This window comes from Ochlerotatus camptorhynchus, unplaced genomic scaffold (genome assembly GCF_037179485.1).
Source record: "Ochlerotatus camptorhynchus isolate MF236.1 unplaced genomic scaffold, CSIRO-AGI_Acam_v1.1 ptg000274l, whole genome shotgun sequence".
Taxonomy (NCBI): Eukaryota; Metazoa; Arthropoda; class Insecta; order Diptera; family Culicidae; genus Ochlerotatus; species Ochlerotatus camptorhynchus.
Window position 1 is genome coordinate 3,128,095 of NW_027040763.1, and position 20,192 is coordinate 3,148,286.

Here is a 20,192-nt window from a genome sequence, read left to right on the forward strand (position 1 = left end):
AAAACCCAGCTCAGGTTGAAGTTCGCACTGACAAAAAGTTCGGTTTCGCACTAATAATAAACTCGGCCCATGGTTTTTATGCGCAAAAAAAGTTAAATGTTCTGAATTATCAATACAAGTGAAAAGTGTGATTTGAAATTTTAGGCTAGTATTTTACAAAGAGGTAGGTCCTTTCAATTCATGAAACTATCCAGTGATGACCAGTGTAGATTTTCGTTAGTGCAAAAATATGAAAATTTCACTCAACTTTTTCTTTAAAAAGGAGCAATAAATATACTGAATTTGTCCGTAAAATATGCAATTCTTTCACGGATTACAATTTTACTATCACATCAAAAAGTACATTGAGTAAACATAATTAAAAACCACTTTCATCACTTGGTCACAAAACTTTTTTTCCGATAGTGGGCCTAAAATGTTCAAATACAAGTCGGCTCCTCGTGGTGTCACTTTACGTTGGAAAGTTAATGGTTATTTAACTATTCTTGACATGTTTTTTTGCGCTATGTGTTATGTGTTTTATAATTCTTTTTTTTTTTACAGTTTAAGCTTTTGAACTTTTTAATTTTTTTTTCGTAATTATCTTTGTCCTTTTTGTGTTTTCAAGACTTTTTTGGCGTATTATATTACGTTTCCAATGCTTTGCGTTTATAATGTTTTGTTTGACAGATAAAACAGTAAATCGGTCCATTTGCTTTAGTTTGGATGAAATGTATGAAAATAATAAATAGCAATTCGTTTTTATCACAAAATTGTCACATGTAGCACACCGCGTTTGCCTCGTCACATCTATTGTAGAGAGTCAACATAAGTATATGAACTAACCTGATCCTCGGAGAATTGCATCCCGTTCTCTTCCATGCAGGCCCGCATCACATGTTGCAGTTCTAGGTGCTGTATCAGACCGTCACCTGTATTATTTCAAACCATCGCGTTCGAAAGAAAAGGGAAGCAAATGAAACGAATAGAGATAACATGTAAACCTTTGGGTGTTGTAGAAATATTCTGAGGAAAAACAGTGCTGCACAATGTTCACTACGAGCCACTACGAGAAAGGATGAATATTCTGAAAGTTTCATGAGAAGCGTGCACATGCTGGTACTGGTCGTGTAACGAGATAATGAGTCTGAGATAATCTGATTACTATCTTCAATGGTGATGATAATGGAGTCTGTACGTCGATGATGATGCTGAGCTTCATTGTAGGTTGTTCATTTGGAAGGTAGATAAGGAAATTATTTTTTAGTTTCGAGCTTCTGCACAACGCTCCAAGATGTGACCGAATGGATCGATTCTCATCGTTTCCGTAGTGTAGCGGTTATCACGTCTGCTTCACACGCAGAAGGTCCCCGGTTCGAACCCGGGCGGAAACAAATTATTTATTTTGTTGATCACATCTCATACCTAGTGATTATTTCGGGCAAATTTTCACCTTCTCGCAGCAGGTGGGTATATAATTACTATCGAAATAAATTAGGCAAAACCCGTGATCAAAAGTGAGTAATGGACGTTTGGGCTGTCAAATACTCGCCCGGTAATTACCTTGTTTGGTTCAAAAACATCCAAATCAGCTTGTAAACCAGTTCGCTGGTTACAAATCTGGCATCGTGTTTTGTTTTAACATACTTTTTTTCCTGTCTGCCGTCGCATTCTTCCCCCGGGGGCAATCCTTTTCCGTGGGGCAGTAGACTGATTCAGATATATGGAAGTTAGTAGGTTTCAGATTGGAATTTGAAATTTCTTAACCAAGTCGGTGCTGCAGTACCGTATTTTGTCTCGCTATGATAGCCTCGCGACTTTGGCGATCACGCGGTTTGATTGACAAGCCATTAATCTGAATACACTTTCGAGCGCTCATCGATTTGCTGTGAGTCGTTACACAAAACACGAAAGAGGTGTGTGCGAGGTCGAGCAGCAAGCCAGGCTAATGATCATCGGGTGGCGGCCTATCAAAATCACGAAAAAAAGGTTATTACGGTTTGTGCAGAAGCTCGAAACGTGACGTTCGAACAAAACGGTCATCGTGGGTACATGTCCAAAATGTAATACCCCGATAAGGAAAGAGCCACAGAGGGGAAGATCCCTCTGAAGCCGTGTGTGTCGGTCGGTTAGCTTGGTCAGTTACTGTTGGCTCATGGCGTTAACATTTCGTTGAGAAGGGTGGGAAAGTTGGAATCTGTTTTCCGAGTTAGTCGTGCGGATGAAAGTTTACATGAGCGATAATTAAAGCTTAATTGGTGCTAAATTAAATAGTAAATAAAACAAATTATTCGTATATACCATCCAAATCGTATACTTTGAATAAAAATTTAATTTTATCCTCTGGAGACTGCCCCGCGAACTGATGAATGGCATCGATAAACTCCTGTTGACGGTAGTGCGACAGAGAGAACAAACATGACAAAGAGATAAAAATATGATAAGGCTCGGAAATTAAAGCAATTAACGGTTGGATTATTTCGGGCTGCGCGCTGCATTTGCCGATACTTTACTTGCAGTGAAATGGACCCGGAGTTGTCCTTATCGAAGATCTGGAAGACACGCTCCGTAAAGAAGGGCTGCAATGATAATTAATGTCGTGGTGGGGAGGGAAAATTAAATCGAACGTTGTTTTGATTTTCGTTGTAGTGTGATATGATCTTACATTTTTGGATGTGACAATTTTCTTGAATTCTTCTCGTCGTATTTCTTTCTCGTTGCCGACAGTTTTGACGAAGAGTTGCTCTAGACGCTCCAGGGATGATTTGTCAAAACCGGTTCGGGGCCTGCAAAGGAAGAGGACATACTTTATTGATATTGATAAAATCTTGTTGCAGTTATGATTCAGTGTTATATAAAGCATACGATATTTTTGAGCGAAGTTGTGTTTTGTTTATGCCACATAATCATGACATTATGGACAATCTTCAAAGATGTTTTTTTTTATGTGTATCACTTAACTTTTATATTTGTCATATTTTTTGTTTCTGTAAGTAGCTAAACCAGTTCGCTAGCAACTGCTGTCGGTACCGGCAACAGAAATTGTTTTTATCGGAGTCAAACACGTTATCGACAGTTTTCATACTCGATAGAAGCTATTGTTTCAGATCGCTTTGTTTATGGCCTACAGTTCCATTATCGATGCTTATGGAAAAGCAGTGGAGGTACGCATGTTACCTGCGGTTGCAACATTCAACACGTGCAAGTGTAGAAACTCTCACCAGAAGCACGGCTGGGAAAGTACGGAAAAATCAAACGTTTCAACCGGTGGGAGGTTTTTACATGTACGCGAAGAACGTAATTTAATTTCCTCAATCGGAAGGGAAAACATATGTTATGACGGGATCAAAAATAAGTGTTTCTTGTTCAAGATGCAGGGTCACCGGATGAATTCCTTCCCTCAGCGGAAACAGCATGATAAACAACAGGCCGAAGAAAAACAACAGAACGAAGACAGTAACACGTTAAAGAGCAGAGAGCTTTTACTGCCCCTAATCTTATAGTCGACGTAACCACCAACAGCATCACTGGTGGGAAAACCCCTTTTTGTTGTATGCAGCCGAAAAGCCATATTTTGTAACAATTTCATTCAAATAATCTGTCCATTTGGTAAAGATTAACGGTCAGAAGTGGGCCGCTGGGCTTTTATGATTTTTTGCTTAATTATTTCATCTCAAAAACGCATACGCCAGGTTATGCGAACAAACATACGTTCTGCTGATGGTTTATTCGCATAGCTTGGCGTTAAAAACAGGTTACTGTGTTTGAAGTAGTATCAACATTCACGGTCACGTTGACAGATTTTCTCCAAAGCTCGTTAGATTCAGTGATAGTGAAAAGGAATTCAATTTGGAAGAATTAAAATGTCCGGAAGAGGTGCCCTGGATTTACTGCTGACCTATGGTAGTTCCGACTCGGAAGATGAGATTGATCTGGATCTGCCGACTGCGATTACAGACGATATACAACCACAGCCAGCCGTAGCAGCCGCACCGAGGCCAAGGCCACCAACAAAGCGAACCTCGGAAAAAACAGAGCGCCGGGAAAAAAGGTTATCTGACCGGAGGCCCATTTTGAAAGATTGTGGATGCAGAGCAGTGTGTTGCGGCAAAATTGGACGTGACAGAAGATCTGACATCAATTCATGGTTCTGGGGATTGTCGGGAACGGAACAAAAGTCGTTCGTTTTGCAGTTCAGCAAGCGTAGCCCTGTAAAACGACGGCGTGGCCAGGTGAATCCTACTACCCAGAACTTTCGGAGACAATTTTCCTACGATTACCAACTTGAAGACGAAAGAGGAGTACCACATGATGTATGCTGCGCATTCTTCCTGAATACGTTGGGCAGCAGGTTCGTATTTTCTTAGTAACAATAAATATCTAATTAAGGTAATCTTTAATCATGCTAACTTTAGCAACATGATCTATCGATACCACGACCAAGCGCATAAGGATGGAGCACCAGCAGAGAAACGTGGAAGATGCACCCGGCCTAGAACTCTTAAAGATACCGTCAAACAAGACATTTTCCGTTACTCACCGACAAACTCGCATTATCACCGCACGCGCTTTATCTGCCGTCTGACCTTTCGGCCCAGAAAATGTACGGTCTATTTAACGAGCGTCAGTTGGATGAAAAGGAATAAAGTTGCAGTTATGGGATTTATTGCAAAATGTTGAAGGCATTGAACATAAAATTCACACAGCTTGGACACGAAGAATGTGAACGGTGCCATGCCCATCACATCCACGAAAATCAAACTGGACACTCTACTAAAACAGACAACAACGAGCTAGAAGAAGGATCTTCTACAAACCGGACCGCATGCGAGATGTGTTTGAATTGGAAGGATCATATCGCACGGGCAATTTCGGGGCGGGAGGAGTACGACAGCGATCGGTCGAACGTGACGATGAACGGATCGGTTTTCTCGGTCGATCTTCAAAAGGTAACTTATAAATATGAATTTACGAGTCCAATTTCTTACTCATCATATTAATGCAGGTGGTTCAGCTTCCAAGAATGGAATCCTTTAAGGAGGTCATTTTTGCAAAAGGATCGTTGCTTACAATGAAACGTTTGCTCCACTGGGTGGCTCTCGGAACGGTCCCGTTTATGCTTTTTTGTGGAACGATGTGATTGCAGGACGAAAAGCTTATCACATTGCCAGTGTTTTTTACAAATTTTCTCTTCTCTTGGGTCCAAGTTCGTTATCACTTTGTGGCTTGATAACTGCTCGGCGCAAAATAAGAACTGGAATTTGATGGTCTTGCAGGCCTTGCTTATCAACTCTCCGGCCATTGAAACCCATCAAATTAATTTGAAGTATCTGGAGCCCGGGCATACTTATATGTCAGCGGATTCATTTCATGCATCGATTGAGCGCACGATGAAGCTTGTCCCTCGAGGAGAAGTTTACAGTTTCCCTGATTTCGTTGACTGCGTGGAAAAATCTGGAAGTGACATTAAGCCACAAGTTTTTGTGATGGAACCGGAGGATTTCTTTTAATGTTTATTCCAGTTTAAACAGTCTGTACTAACTAAGCTCAAAGACCGACCAAAGATGGCAAACATCAAACATGTCATCTTTACCAGAGGTTCTTTTGACATACAATATTCCTATAACCAAGGTTGCAAAGACTCATTTCAGCTAAAACAATGTTTTTCTAAATTATGAAATAATTAGATGCCATGATCAAATTTTGAATTGGTAGGATACAAGAAGAGGTTGCAAAGAATGTGTTTGACATATTAAACCTGTTTATTTCACTTCATGAGAGTCACAATCAGCGATTTTTCACAAACTCACTCACTCACTCACTCACTCACTCAGCGATCAGCAAATCGCTGATTGTGACTCATAGAAAGCAAAATTTACAGGTTTTATGTTTCCAACGCATACTTTGTAACCTCTTCTTGTAAGTTACAAGTAAAACATGCCATCATTCCATCTTTAGGTTTTATTATTCCGAAAAACATTATTTTAGCTGAAATGAGTCTTTGCAACCTTGCCTATAACTACAACGACGAAATGAAAACACTACAGATTCTGACGAAAAAACAGCTGAAGGAGGTTTCCAAACCGTCATTAAATTTGGTTGATCAGCTTCAACGCCAAACAGAAGCAAGTGGAATCCAAAAATCTCAGAAGGATATTATTATTAAAAAGCTTTTGCCCTTGATGCCGGAGGAGAAACGTGACTATTGGATAAATTTGCCAGAGACTCAATCAGGTGAAGATGTTTAGAATGGCGGTGTTGATTTAATCGATGTAAACTTGGACTTAAATATATACGTTGTTGTGATTTCATAAATATGAAGAAAAATTTTCAAAGAAAATAATTTGCAAATCGTTCAATACTTCAGAACAGGTCAATACAAAAATTATCATATTTGAAGAGTGAAAGCGCCTCGAACGCTATAAGAAAAGGTTCAGTACGTTAAACGGCTTGATGGCGTGTTTGACGAACCACGTACAAAGCTAGTGTGTATGCTGAATATTGAGAATGCAAAAGCGTGTAAAAGCAGCTTGAATGATATGGGTTCAAGTGTACATGTGACAAATAGCAGGATTTTTATATTTGAAATATTGCAACCTGTATGGAGGGACGTCATTTTTGCATTGAAACGGCACTTACGCCAAATCGTTTTCTCAATATTACTCACATGTTTCTGAACAAAAAAAATGAGTTTGCATGTGGAGTTTGTGTATTATAATATAACCATATTATGGTTAAGAATGCGTAGAAACAAAAAAGTGGATTTTGGTCATTGTGGCTCTTACGTCAACTATGCAAACATGGGCAGAGCAGTTCGTACGTTGTTGTGAGGTCCAGCTCTGGACAACAACAAATAAATAGAAGAAGAGGTAGTGATGCGCTCGAGGAAGAAGTGGTGAATACGGAAGTGGCAATCCTAGAGGCGGCAGAAGGCAAAGAAGAAGAATGTTTTACTTTTGAGAATTGGTTTCAAGTAATGAAAAATCAGTTTCAGCATACAGTGCCTTTGGCAAAACAACCTGATCAGTTAAAAAATTTTGCGCTCACTTTCTTAACAATTTTTCATTAAATAAGAGGCATCTATATTCCTTGAGAAATGGGCTAGTATGATCAGAAATTGACAGAAGTGTTCGATTGATTTTATAGAAAGCAAATAAAACAAAAGTCAGGTGTTACCAAACCGTAAGTGCCTTCCCGTACTATATTTACATTAGCTTTTGGCCTTTCGGTCTCTTCTCGTTTTCGACTTTATGTATTTCGATTTTCTGTGAATCTTTTATCCCCAAACCAAATCTATCCACATATTAGGACGAATCACCAGTTTCTTCCAATTTCCTCTGGAAATTTCTGTCACATTGCCCCGGAAGTTTCTTCTGTCTGCTCCGGAGAGGTTCATCTGATTTCTCCGAAAGTTTCTCCCGGTTTTGCCCGGAAGCTTCTTCTGGCGTCGCACGAACGTTTCTTGCGGCTATTCTCGAAAGTTCCATCTAATATTTTCGGAAATTTCTTAAAACTTTCCTAAAAGAAACTTCCAGCATCTCAAAATGTCTCATCCGACGTCACCACGAAAGTTTCTTCAGTCTTCGTCAAAAGTCCATTTGGATTCCACTGCAAGTATTTTGAACAAAAATCAGAGTTCCCCTGGAAATTACTTTCGGTTCTTCCGGAAGTTTCGTCCTGCGGATAGATTCTTATAATTCCCCCAAGTATATAAAATAAGATTATTTTCTGTTGGTAAATTTTCCGGGATGTCCCGGGAAGGAAACACTATGTGAGTGTAACAAAATAATGCAGATCATGTTTCTCGGCTACCACTGCACCTAATTGCACGCAACAACCTCCAAATGAAAGGTACTGGTCCCATAGAACGCTTCAGAATATTTTTTGAACGGTCAACAGGTTCCGGAAATATGGTCAGTATGGGTTTTCAGGCCAGAAGTAACTCAAAACGTGTCAAACACATCATGCGTCACATTAAATACATGAGATTTTAAATACAAGATCAATGGTGGTCAAACTGAGTACCCAGGACAACATTAGCCACACCCGGACATGGTCCCGGTACCCATGGGAAAGCGAGCAAAATCTGAATTGAATTCAAACCATTATGCGACGCCTCAAATCACATGATGATTCAAAACTAAGACCATTGGTAGTTATATTGAGTGTCCAGAACCACATTGGCCACACTCGGTCAGATCTGCCTTGATCTAAAATCCATCATGTTACACCTCAATTCACATGAGAATTCTATACATTGATCATTGGTAGTCATATTGAATATCCAGGACCACAATGGTAATACACAGACTTTTTCCGGGTTCCTCCGGGGAAGTGTCCAGAATCTGATTTGAACTAAAACCCATCACGCAACTCCTCAAATCTCATTAGAATCCGAAAATATCATCATTACTGGTCATATTGAGTGTAACAAGGGTTCGATCTCACTCACTCACTGTAGCAATACAACTGTCGGTAGAATGTGGACTATACTCACTGTTCGACTTGATCAAGTTTAATAACCTCTAATTGTACTCAACCTGACATTGTATGAACGGCTAAAAACGGTTTGGGTGAATCCGTGGGCAATCTTCTTCCAACAACAGGATCATACAACCGGTCAAAAAACAGGTCATCCAACAGGATGATGTCCCAATGAGTGGGGAGAAGAGCCCACTCTTTTTTCACGAAATGTTAAATATATGGAGTTGGCATTTCCACTCTCCACATCCATTTCGCTTCAATCGGGTGCCCTGGTGACCCTCCCGTACCCAGTATCAGGGCTCTACAATTTCGAAGCTCTAAAATGAACTCGTGTTTTGTTTCTCTCGTACATACGTGTTCGACGCTTCCTTTCTATAACACCTAGCTAGACTATCAGCAAGAAACGAAAATAAAAAAGTAGGACGCTGACACAGGAAAGGCTGGGTGTGGAACTTCTCGTCGTTGCTTTGCTCATCACTTTCAATGTAACTAACGTCGATTTTCTAGTTAAACGAAACCTCATTATGATTTTCAATCCCCTTTCTCGAACACTCTATCATCGCTCTTTCAATTTGTTTAAAATGCGTTATGTCCCGTTTTCGATCATTTTTTTTAGATAAATATATGGATGGAAGATAAATTAAAAATTTGACGTTTAATCTTCAAGTGTTTTGACGTAAGCAAGGTTGCAAAGACTCATTTCAGCTAAAACAATGTTTTTCTAAATTATGAAATAATGAGATGCCATGAACAAATTTTGAATTGGTAGGATACAAGAAGAGGTTGCAAAGAATGTGTTTGACATATTGAACTTGTTTATTTCACTTCATGAGAGTCACAACCAGCGATTTTTCACAAACTCACTCACTCACTCACTCACTCACTCAGCGATCAGCAAATCGCTGATTGTGACTCATAGAAAGCAAAATTTACAAGTTTTATGTTTCCAATGCATACTTTGTAACCTCTTCTTGTAAGTTACAAGTAAAACATGCCATCATACCATCTTTTGGTTTTATTATTCCGAAAAACATTATTTTAGCTGAAATGAGTCTTTGCAACCTTGGACGTAAGAAATGCTTTAAATGTGTTATTTCATTTTCCGTCATATACGTCATGAAACCTCTGTTGATGTGTTTCATGAAAGAGAAAACTATCAAAGTCGAGCGCTCTTTCGCTCATCCGTTTCACCGAAGCTTGAAAGGAAGACCAATGGAGCGACGGGAGAAAGAGAGACAAGCGATTGAACATTTGTTTGTGCACGCCGACTGAGGTTCTAGAATGCTGCGAAGCTGTTCGACTTTAACAGAAAAATAAAGCCAGCAGTCTCTTCGTCGCATCGATTTGGTCAATTGAAGCTGATATTGTGACGCCCTGCCCAGTATATAATGTTTTACATAATAACCCAACAAACAATTTTAGCTGCAGCTTAGCTTATACAGGCAATAATTAGCTGCATAAGGCAAATTTTGGCTGCATAAGCTAATCTGCAGCTAAAATTGTTTCTTGGGAATGGAATTAAAGTTAAGAGAAAAAATAAAGGAAAGATCTCACCCGATATGTTGCAAAAGAATCCATGACATCCCCGATGATTTCGAAGAACTTCTACAGATATGCTGCCGCTACTTATTCAACCAGTGTTAAAAACAGATCTCGCGTCTTTCGTTCCTCGCGCAGCAGCGTAAACTCCCATCGACCATGAAACACACTCTAGCTGCTCCAACAGAGGGATCTTAGCAGAGAAAAAAAAAGCGGCCACTTTCCATCACCAACCACTCGCGACATAACGGCTTCAGTTCGCCAGTACACAGTCCGTAATGCGGTGTTTACATCTGTGTGGATCTAGGGCTAGTGTATTTGACAACTAGTACGAATTCAAGTTGCTCCTGAAATCTCATGCTGGTAGACGCTGATGCCCTGTTTACATTATGCTGGTGAGCTTTTTTGCTAGCAGCTAGCTCATTAGCGCTAGTGAAAAAGCATACGTCTAAACAGCGGCCACGGCACACTTCGATTGCATTTCTGAAACACAACCTCAACGCACAAACACGGCGACGACAACATTCGACAAGCACCTTTCGTCCGGGAGGCGGAACGCCAGCACGCAGCAAGCAAGGGAAGAAAATATGCACACACAGAGCACGACACTAGCTGAACTGCCAACGTTGAAAGCCAAACGCGAACTGAAGGGCAGGATGGCCAGATTATTTTTTTCATTATCGGTAGCTTCCCATAACTTTTATCGGTAGTTATAGGTAGATTTCAATTTCCGATTTTTCAATTAATCTTTTTTAAACTCAGTTTGAAATATTAATTTAACATGATTCCAGTTTTGGTTTATGCTTTGCAGCTCATTTTTATTAATCGTGCTTGAATGTTGTTGTATTTCTCTAAAAATTCCATCGTTGGAACCATTGTTAATCATTGAATAATTAAGTAATTCCAAAGTAATTCCTGAAATTATTCAAGTAGTTGTAGTAATTTCGGTAGTAGAGAGTAATCGATTTAATTAATTGAAAAGTAAACTGAGTAATTATCGGTAATCTGACTGGCACTGACCGTTAATTAACGCTGGTAGAAACCCCTCGTGTAGAAGTCCTCTGTTGCCCAGTGAAAAGAAAATGAATCTTTCGAAAACCGGGATGCGAGTTCAACGGTTTTTCTTTTGGCGTGACTCATTATACACCGACTCTAGTCTAATCATAACAAGTAAGTGTGAGTAAGACGAATGGAATACGGAAACAAAAATAGGAGAAACATAAAATAGCATCAGCACAGACAGAGAAAGTCGATTAAACGTAAAAAAAAAACTCAAAAAAACAAATTGATTGACTACATGGCAAACAAAACATAGGTATTGAACATTTTTAAAGATTACTTAAAACCTGTGATTCTCGGTAGGAAAAGTGAAAAATCGGTAGTTTTGAACCTTTCGTCTGTGAATCGGTAGGCATCCCGAAAATCGGTAGGTATGGCCACCCTGCTGAAGGGTTCGATCTCATCTTATATCCCGTACATACTATGGCTTATATCATATAATACAGTACTTGTTCGCTAACTGGGCGTTCTTTAATTGGGCTGCCTTTTAAATGGGCTGTAGCCCAGTTAAAAAGCAGTTATACGTCAAAAAGAGACGTAACATTTAGTTTGACGTTTAGTTGTCATGGTGAGGGTCATTCGAATGGAATATTAAGTGATAATGTAAATAAATTTGAAATTATTTTCGTTTCACACTGAAATCACGACTTAAAAGCGTTATGTGCCAAAGCATTAAGCTAGAAAGGCTACCAGCTATATTGAATACTGTGAAAATAACAATGACAATCTTTACACTGTATCAATTCAATGCACACGATTTTTTTTAACGTCGATCAAACAATCTATTGAAGCTCCTCTCAGATTTTTTTTTAATTTTGACAATCCAGCTCAGTTAGCGAGTGGAACTCGCTAATTGGGCTGCACTGTTAGCCCAGTTAGCGAACAAGTACTGTATAGGCTGTCTTGCAATGAGCACTCATACATCTAGTTTTCACTATAAATCCTATTCATAGCAAGACAGCCTATATTGCATGATAATAAGCCATAGTCTGTACGGGGTATTAGATAAATTCAGGGTTTCTCTCTGATGGAACATGAGCATGCAACACATCAATTCAAGCTAATTTTTGAAAGTGACCACGATAGAGCATCAGTGATCCCTCCACAATAGGTTACGGTAGTCGCATCTAGACACTTTACGTCTTCGTTAGTTTCTATCCATATTTTCGTCAAGAGTTATAAATAAAGTCCTTCTGCTTATTTTTCGATTTGACGCTCTTACACGAACTTATACCTGTTCCCAACATATAGGATCCACGATATTTCATGTACATTTATACGTGATATCGCATAAATCATCAATGTTCTATACAAGCTTGCAAACAATTTCGTTGCTTATACCAGCTTTAGTTCAAATTAAATGAGATGATACTTTACGCGTATCGTCTCTGACCAAAATGAGAAATCGAGTAAATTGATCTTCGTTTGATATTGCTTAAGACTGCTGAGCTAAAATTCTAAATTATGAATCTACCGATTCAGTCAAATACAGTCACGAAAATAATTTCGATCAATAGAATGTCATGCTGGAACTTTTTTAACCCATAAAATGTCGATCAAGCAAATTTGACATTTCGGGAAATGGATTCAATTTCAAGGTTTTGAGAAATGCCATTCCAGATAATTTTTATACCATTGGCCAACTGAGGGTTCTTCTAGTTTTCAACTGTGCATGAACAGATGACTGACTCGATAGATCGTCAAGTTCCAGATCTCAGACATTATGGAAAATTCCAAGACTTCATCATAACCTACTGCATTGAAGGCTCAGTATAATCTAATCATCCTATTTAAACTTTTTAATAGCCCCGTTCGTTCAATAAAGTCATAATGACCGGTAAGCTGCGCACTATTTAAGGCACCTGCAGCGCTGAAGCACCACTGCTATATGCTTTCAACCCGCACCGACATAAAATCTAATCTCGACTTGTCAATCTAACCCAAAGACAGCGATGTTGCGTGTGCGCAGTAACCTAACCGTGCAGCAGGCCCGCAGAAATTCCTCTTCACCTTTTTTCCTACCAACCTAACCTCTAACCTGGAAGCCGCATTGCTTGCCAGCCAACCAACCATACCAATTGGCTCCTAATTTGCTCGCAGACTCGCAAACTTCTGCGTGATGCAGCTATAAATTCGAACCTAATCTGCGCACTATTTGCACTGTGAATTGAACCGGATCGTGATCGTAGATTTTTGCCAATCCGCCTCTTCTTCCAAACCAGTCCGCGTGTGCGAAAGGGGGCGATCGCGAGCGACCCGGTCGTGATCGGTTTTGACAGATATGAGACGTTGCGGTCGGTTGCTTGCCCGGCAGGACGGAAAGATCTTACTTGACTTTCTCATCCCGGCAACACCGGGCAGGAAGATTTATACCTTGGTGCGATGCTATGAATTTGTTGTTTACTATTAAGTCGTTTGGTAAATAGAAAACACGGGCTTTGTCCAACGTCCGAACGACACGATGGCGATGGCCGAGTCACGAAATGGCGTGATCAAAGAAGAGCTATTACTCTTCTGAAGAACCGCTTCGCAGCTGACCGAAGAAGGAGATTAGTAGCTGAATGGCTGACATTGTCTATCACGCGGAGTTTGATTGGTTCGCGTGGTTTCACCGTTGGGACTAAAAAAAAGAAGAAATAGCGATCTACTTTTGAGAAGTGTTAGTTGTGCAACACAAATCTTGATCTGATCTGATTTAGAAGTGCAATCCGAAGGTCATGGGAAGTTTATAGCTCCATGTCCTGAATTTGACTGGAAACATTCAGTGACAAGAAATGTGCTCAGGAACTTCAACAAGCGCCACTAATGTGTCCATTTTAAGAGTGAAAAACGAGCTGTCTCTGGGCTTAGCCGCCGAGTGAAAGATGAATGACTTCTTTTGATATCATCAATTACCGCGCACCTTCCAACCAATAAACCGTGGGATGATGCTGGCTGAGCCATCTACCTACACGCATCAAGTGAGCTCTCGGTACGTACAACAAGCATCCATAAGGGAAGACGACGCATGGCACATAATGGTCGGAACTCGAATGGACTTGGTTTATTGATGATCGACGTTGGCGATGCGTGTGTGGGCCTGTACTTTTGAATGATGTCCGTTGTTGCTATTGCTTGAAGACCCTCTGGTGTCTTGAATGCATTGAACAAATTTTGTAAAATTAAAATTAAAATTAAGTTTACTTCAATAAGACAGATGTATAATAAGAATCCTGTTGCATTTTAGAATCGAAAACAGACTACTCAAACTTTCGATGAATTCAACCAACTTTGAGAAATTCCATAAACTCGCGACCCATTACCATCATTTTGACCGCTGTCCTTTCGACATTCTGTCCTTCCGACCATTTGTCTTTCGACCAGTTTTCATCGATTCTAAAGTAAACTTGAAAAATGTGCCCTAATTTAATGCTTGTATGTCAAGTACCATATTTTAGATGATCCATAGCAAAATGATACTTTTTTTAATCTCATGCGCTCTCAATATTACGCGTGATGTTGGAACAACATATCATGCTTGATATTGATTTTATAAGCTCCTTTGATATTTCGAGGCTATATGCACAACATGTAAAATTGTAGCTGAGACATGACTCAACGCAAAAATGATTTCGTTGCACATCGTTTTATTAGAAAGAGAAAGTATACTTTGCTATCCCTCTATACTCCTTACGTTAGGGTGTAAAGCAAAACTCTTGGAACTCAAACTCACCACCAGGCATGGAAAATCATTTGCATTCATTTCATACATTCATTTACATTCATTTGCCTCTAACTTTTTTCATCAACAGCAATCCGCAAAATAATTTAAAGAGCTTTTGTAGATTTTGTAATTAACTACATGTTTTGCTGATAATTCAAATCTGCATCTCTTATGCATCACGAACTAGAGCGGGCAGAACTTGTTACTGTTTTTCAGTGAATGTAAAATACATTCACTGAAAAACAGTAGTGGCTTCTGTTCGCTCTGCTTCGTCATGCATAAGAGATACGGATTTAATTTGTTGACAAAAGTTGTAGCTAATAACAAAACCTACAAAAGTTCCATACATCATTTTGCGGAATTCTGTTGAAAAAAAAAAGTTAGGAGCAAATGAATGTTAATGAATGCATGAAATGAATGCAAATGATTTTCCATGCCTGCTCACCACAGTTTGGTGAGAATTGTTGCTGGTGAGTTTTGTCAGCTTGATGTTCGGCGCTACGATATCACAGGTTCCAATATCATCCGATGCTGTTTGCTTGTTGATTTTTGTCTACGAAAATCAAGCGTGATCATGGTCATTGGTGAGATTTGATTAATTGATATTTTTTCAAAACTGATCCTGATAAATGAAAAATCATTGAACTTATGAAAATGTATATTACCCCAAAAGCCTGTTAATTAAAAATATATTTTACCTTCTTTGGGAGATCAAATGACATTCTGGACCTTGGAAATATCAAATTAATTTGGATAGCATTGGATTTTAAAGATTCTGTCACTTTGCTAAAGATGCAGCCACTATGTTTGGGATTATTTATTTTTTTTTAAATTGATAGGAATTTCATGAAAAATTTAAATAGAATCCGTGGAACCTTTAAATGGAACCAATGTATTTCAGGGAACAATTCTAAGGTAGTTCTAGGATGAACTCTAAAAGAGTCTTGACAATAATTCAAGGAGAATTTTTAGGAGCGTTCTGAGTATAATTTTAGGTAGTTATGAGGAGAATTCCATGATGACTTTGAGGAAGATTCAAATGAAACTACGAGAAGAATTCAAAGGGTGTTGAATTCTATGGATAGTTTCAAAATATTTCTGGGTCAAATTAAAAAAAAATCTGAGGGTAGCTCTTAGTGTTTTCTTAAGGGTTAGCTCGAAAGTAATTCCGAAAAGATCCAGAAAAATCGATTTTCCAGGTATAATTCCGAATAATTTCTGAGAAGAGACTCAAGGATAGTTTTGAAAAGCATTTCTAGAGAATTATGAGGATAATTAAAAAGTGTTTTTTTTTAATTTATTCTTAGGAGAGCGCCTAGATAAATTTGATCAGAAATTCAATATTTTTCTGCGTCAAATTGCACCGAAATTCAAAGGGATGTTCATGTGAATTTCAAATAGAATTGTGGAAGAAAACTTTAGAGAATTCTTGGGACAATGTCCGAAAAAAATATTAAGGTGAATTTAGAGATGATTTCTGATGATGAAAGCAGTGCTGCGTGACCTGAGGATTTTCTTGACTGATGATTTTTTTTTATTCAATGATTTGTTCGTTTCCAATGATTAATGAATAATCATCAAATTATGTGAGACATATGATTAAGATCATTGATCATCGGTGCCGGTGGTTTAATGGTAAGCGTGATTGCCTCTCACCCCAAAAGGCCTGGGTTCATTCCCAGTCGGCGCCGCCGGGATTTTCTGAGGTATAAAATCTCTGATCACGGGAAGTAAAGCCGTTGGTCCCCGGTTCACAAGTTGATGGATCGATATGTAGGGTTTGGCCCGTGTGGAAGCTGCCTCCCTGGCGTCGGTATCATTGGTACTCAGTACGGAAAACAAGATCGACGGAAAACAAATCAAGGAAAAAAAAAGATGATTGAATTATGATTAATTACTAAAATAAATCATTGTTTATGCTTGTGATTGGTACTTAATTTTACTTATTATTCAATAATAATCAATTTTTTGATTGATTACTAATCTGCCGGTAATCGCAAGTCAGTCCCATCTGCATTTTTTATCAATTTTGAGTTAGTATTATTATTCAGTTTATCTTTCTATGTTTTTTTTAGATCTGCTATTGAAAATCATCATGCGCATCATGAGACTTGTCTCAAGACAGATTTTTTTTCACATCCCCTAGGGTATCTGGAACATCCGGATGTGGCCAATATAGTTCTTAAGATACTTACACTACCGATCATAAGTTTAAGGACACCCCCAAAAAACCATGCAAATATGTTTTGTTCAATGATCTCTCATTTTACGTTCAATTTTCGATCTCCAAAGGTTATTAGAATGGTATGAATGGTATAGCATAAGTGTTCTACTACTACTTTTATTTCAAAATTTGGCCAACCCAATTCTAAGAAAATCAGTCACGATACTTCAGAGTAAATTTTGAAAAATATTGTAACTTTGGATGAACTTTTAGCACACAAAATTTGAAAATACCATACCATTTATGTTGTGTTTGAGAGACGACGATAGAGCACGAGTGAACAAATACAAATAGACTGTCACGCATGACAACGAAGCGAGTATAGTGAAAAACGGCAGCCGTTTCAATCCCTGTCTAATGTCCTCATTTGGGACCTGTTCTTTTTATTCTGTACATAAATGACATTTCCTTCATCCTCAAAAAACTTAAAGTGCTAATCTGTGCCGACGACATGAAGCTCTTTTAGGAAATAAGGAATGACGAAGACATTAATACATTCCAGAATGAAATACACATATTCAACATATGGTGTAAATTGCCTATTAGAACAGTACAATATTTGAGACATTCTAAACCATTTTCTGTGCAAAATTACATAAAAAAGTTTGATAAAAATATTTTAAAAAACTACAAGAGACAGCCTTATGGGGTTGTACGCAATGGTGACGTAGGATTACGTGGTCTTATATAATAAATCTTATTGCCAACTGCAGCAGGAGTTGTTTTTTGTGTAGGAATAGGAATTTGCGCGGGGTTCTCTCTGTTTACACTCTTTAGTATGACGCGCTTGACATAGATGGCCCACAGAAACTCACGAAGAGCTACTGATTCCGATCAATAGCGGTGCGGCTTCTTCCTTCTTCTATGGATGCTCATCTGGACTGCAGCTCGCTGCTTGCTGGTAGCCTTTCGTTGTGTACTGGAAAACACCACCACTCACACGGCGGTGATTGAATAAATACCGTTTGGTGAGACCGGATGGAATTTATCTTTGAAATCTGTGTTAGGGAAATTGCTTTTCGTAGGCAATCAGTGATAATTTTAATTATCAAAGCAACAGTTGCACATTCGTGCAATTTTCAAAAGTGACATTTAAAAAAATTATAATGTATTAAATTTAACAGATGTGTAGGAATATATCTGATCGATTGGTGATAAAATGATTAAAATTCGTTCAGGGGCAGCTGAGTTATTAACGTTCAAAATCTTTCATTTTTTGTTACATGTTCCATTTTCGGTTTTCACAAAGTGTACCCCCATATCGAAATCACAGACGTAGTCCTACGTCAAAATTGACCGGACTTGATGTTCTACGGTTCTTGTCGATTTTCAAGTGTCCATGGTTTTAAATATTCCAAAGGTTTGCATTTTTCATGAGCCATATAAAAAATTGAAGGTATGCTTATGAGATATTTAAGTTTGTTAAATTTTTACTCCAAATTGAAAAACAAAAAAACCGTTAATATTTTTCCCAGAAAGACTTCACCTTTTTCAACAATTTTGCCTCAGACGTCATTTAGATCAGAAGAGACGTTTTCGTGCTACAATTTATTGAAAAATGTCAAAGGCGCCATTGTGATAAAAAAAAAATACCATATGCAAAATGGACAAATTTTCGCAAAAATGTGAATGATTTCCCATAATAAATAATTTTGCCAAGTTTCATGCAAATCGGAGAAGGTCGAGTCAAAAATGAATTATTTTTGTGCTATTTAGACCTCTTTTCGTAAAAATAACCTTGAAAGGCTTAAATGGCTTTTGCAAACGTCAAAATAACTCTTACCTTAATGGTTTTGGAACGCCAAACGAACCACTTTTGAGAAGCTCTGGGCTACTTTCCAAGATTTCGTCATTTGTTTGTTTTACCTTATTCAACATTTTTCAAAATGCATATCTTTCAAGGACTCAAGCTTTAAAAACGTACCATCACACGCTACATGCAGCTACTGCTATATCTCTTTTTTCGTATGACTATAACGGTTTATTGACTGCAATGATGGGGCAATTTAAAATATTAAGATGAAACGTCAATAAAACTTCATAAATGAGTCGTTTTGACGGCCCATGAATTTATATGGTCACTTGAACTATGGTTCAGAAAACGGATTTCTTTTTTATGATCGAGAAATGTCAAATTTGAAACCATAAACATGATTTACGAGCACGTAATAATTCCAAGCATAGCACTTCAATCCAAGAAAAAGCCTTTGGCAAAAATGCGTCTCAATTTTCCGTCGAAAAACAAACCGAGGATCATCGACGGATTCGACGAAATCGCATCGTTTAAGCAGCCTTTGAACGGTACCGCCAAGGGCCATTATGCAAAATTAACTCTTGTCATGACTCGCAAGAGTGAAACGCAAATTCATCACCGATCTATACGACATCGGAGATAATGCTGCTTCTGCTTCGGTGCAGGACCGTAGATCAATCACAACCTGCAAGCATGCACTATACCACGACTGACGATCCAGAAAAACGGTAGCGCTTGTGCCAGTAGTATTACGGTGCATAAATTAAACACCATCTGATCGTCATCGTCGTCGGCGGTTTCCAGGAAAACGAGACAAACCTGCGCTCAAGAAGTCCATTGGGACCACCACAAACAGGTTAAGTCAACAAGATCGTGATGCGATCGACCGAGATGGATGGCTCGGGTGGGCTCTTCTTCCCGAATGACGGACAAAGCTTTTCCAAGAGATGCAAGATCATGATCGAGCACTCGGTGTGGATCGATTTTCTCGCACTTGTCCATCTCACCCGTTGTATATGGATTGCGGCGATCGTTTGCATCGTGTTACCTTTTTCATTCACAGTTGTTTGGATGATCTTGTTGGATACGATCGCTGACCGCCGTCGTCTCGATAGGGCGACTGATAGCACTGCAGGCGGTGAATGCGAAATAAGGGGTGTCTAAATACCACGCGCCACGTCGCCGTCCGGTGTCATCTTCCTGACAGGTAGCATCACCACCATTCATCTGTGCTTAGAGGGAGATGATTGAAAGCAGTAAGCAACTGGTAGGAGGTTTTTATGGGCAGGAATTTTGTTTAACGAGACTACTTGAGCTGAAATGGGAATTGAGTGCGGCTGGATGTTCTAGTTTGCTACTAATGAGGTTGTTCGGAAAGGCTGGCCTCTACGACGTGGTGTAAATATTGAAATACTAAATGAGGTGTGATCAGCTATGTATACCAACCATAA

The 20,192-nt window shown here is 38.9% G+C and overlaps 1 protein-coding gene and 1 non-coding gene across 2 annotated transcripts in view; one reads left to right on the forward strand and one right to left on the reverse strand.

Annotated features, from left to right (window-relative positions):
• Nucleotides 1-20,192, reverse strand: part of Nox (NADPH oxidase) — a 242,636-nt gene that overhangs the window by 47,560 nt on the left and 174,884 nt on the right. Inside the window, exons 5-8 of the mRNA XM_065227471.1 lie at nucleotides 2,645-2,765; nucleotides 2,493-2,558; nucleotides 2,281-2,365; nucleotides 826-911 (exon numbers count right to left, since the gene is read on the reverse strand). Coding sequence (XP_065083543.1) covers nucleotides 826-911; nucleotides 2,281-2,365; nucleotides 2,493-2,558; nucleotides 2,645-2,765 — 358 coding nt within the window. The remainder of the gene's footprint in view (nucleotides 1-825; nucleotides 912-2,280; nucleotides 2,366-2,492; nucleotides 2,559-2,644; nucleotides 2,766-20,192) is intronic.
• TRNAV-CAC (transfer RNA valine (anticodon CAC)) lies at nucleotides 1,301-1,373 on the forward strand. The gene has a single exon. It is a non-coding gene; the product is annotated as a tRNA-Val (tRNA).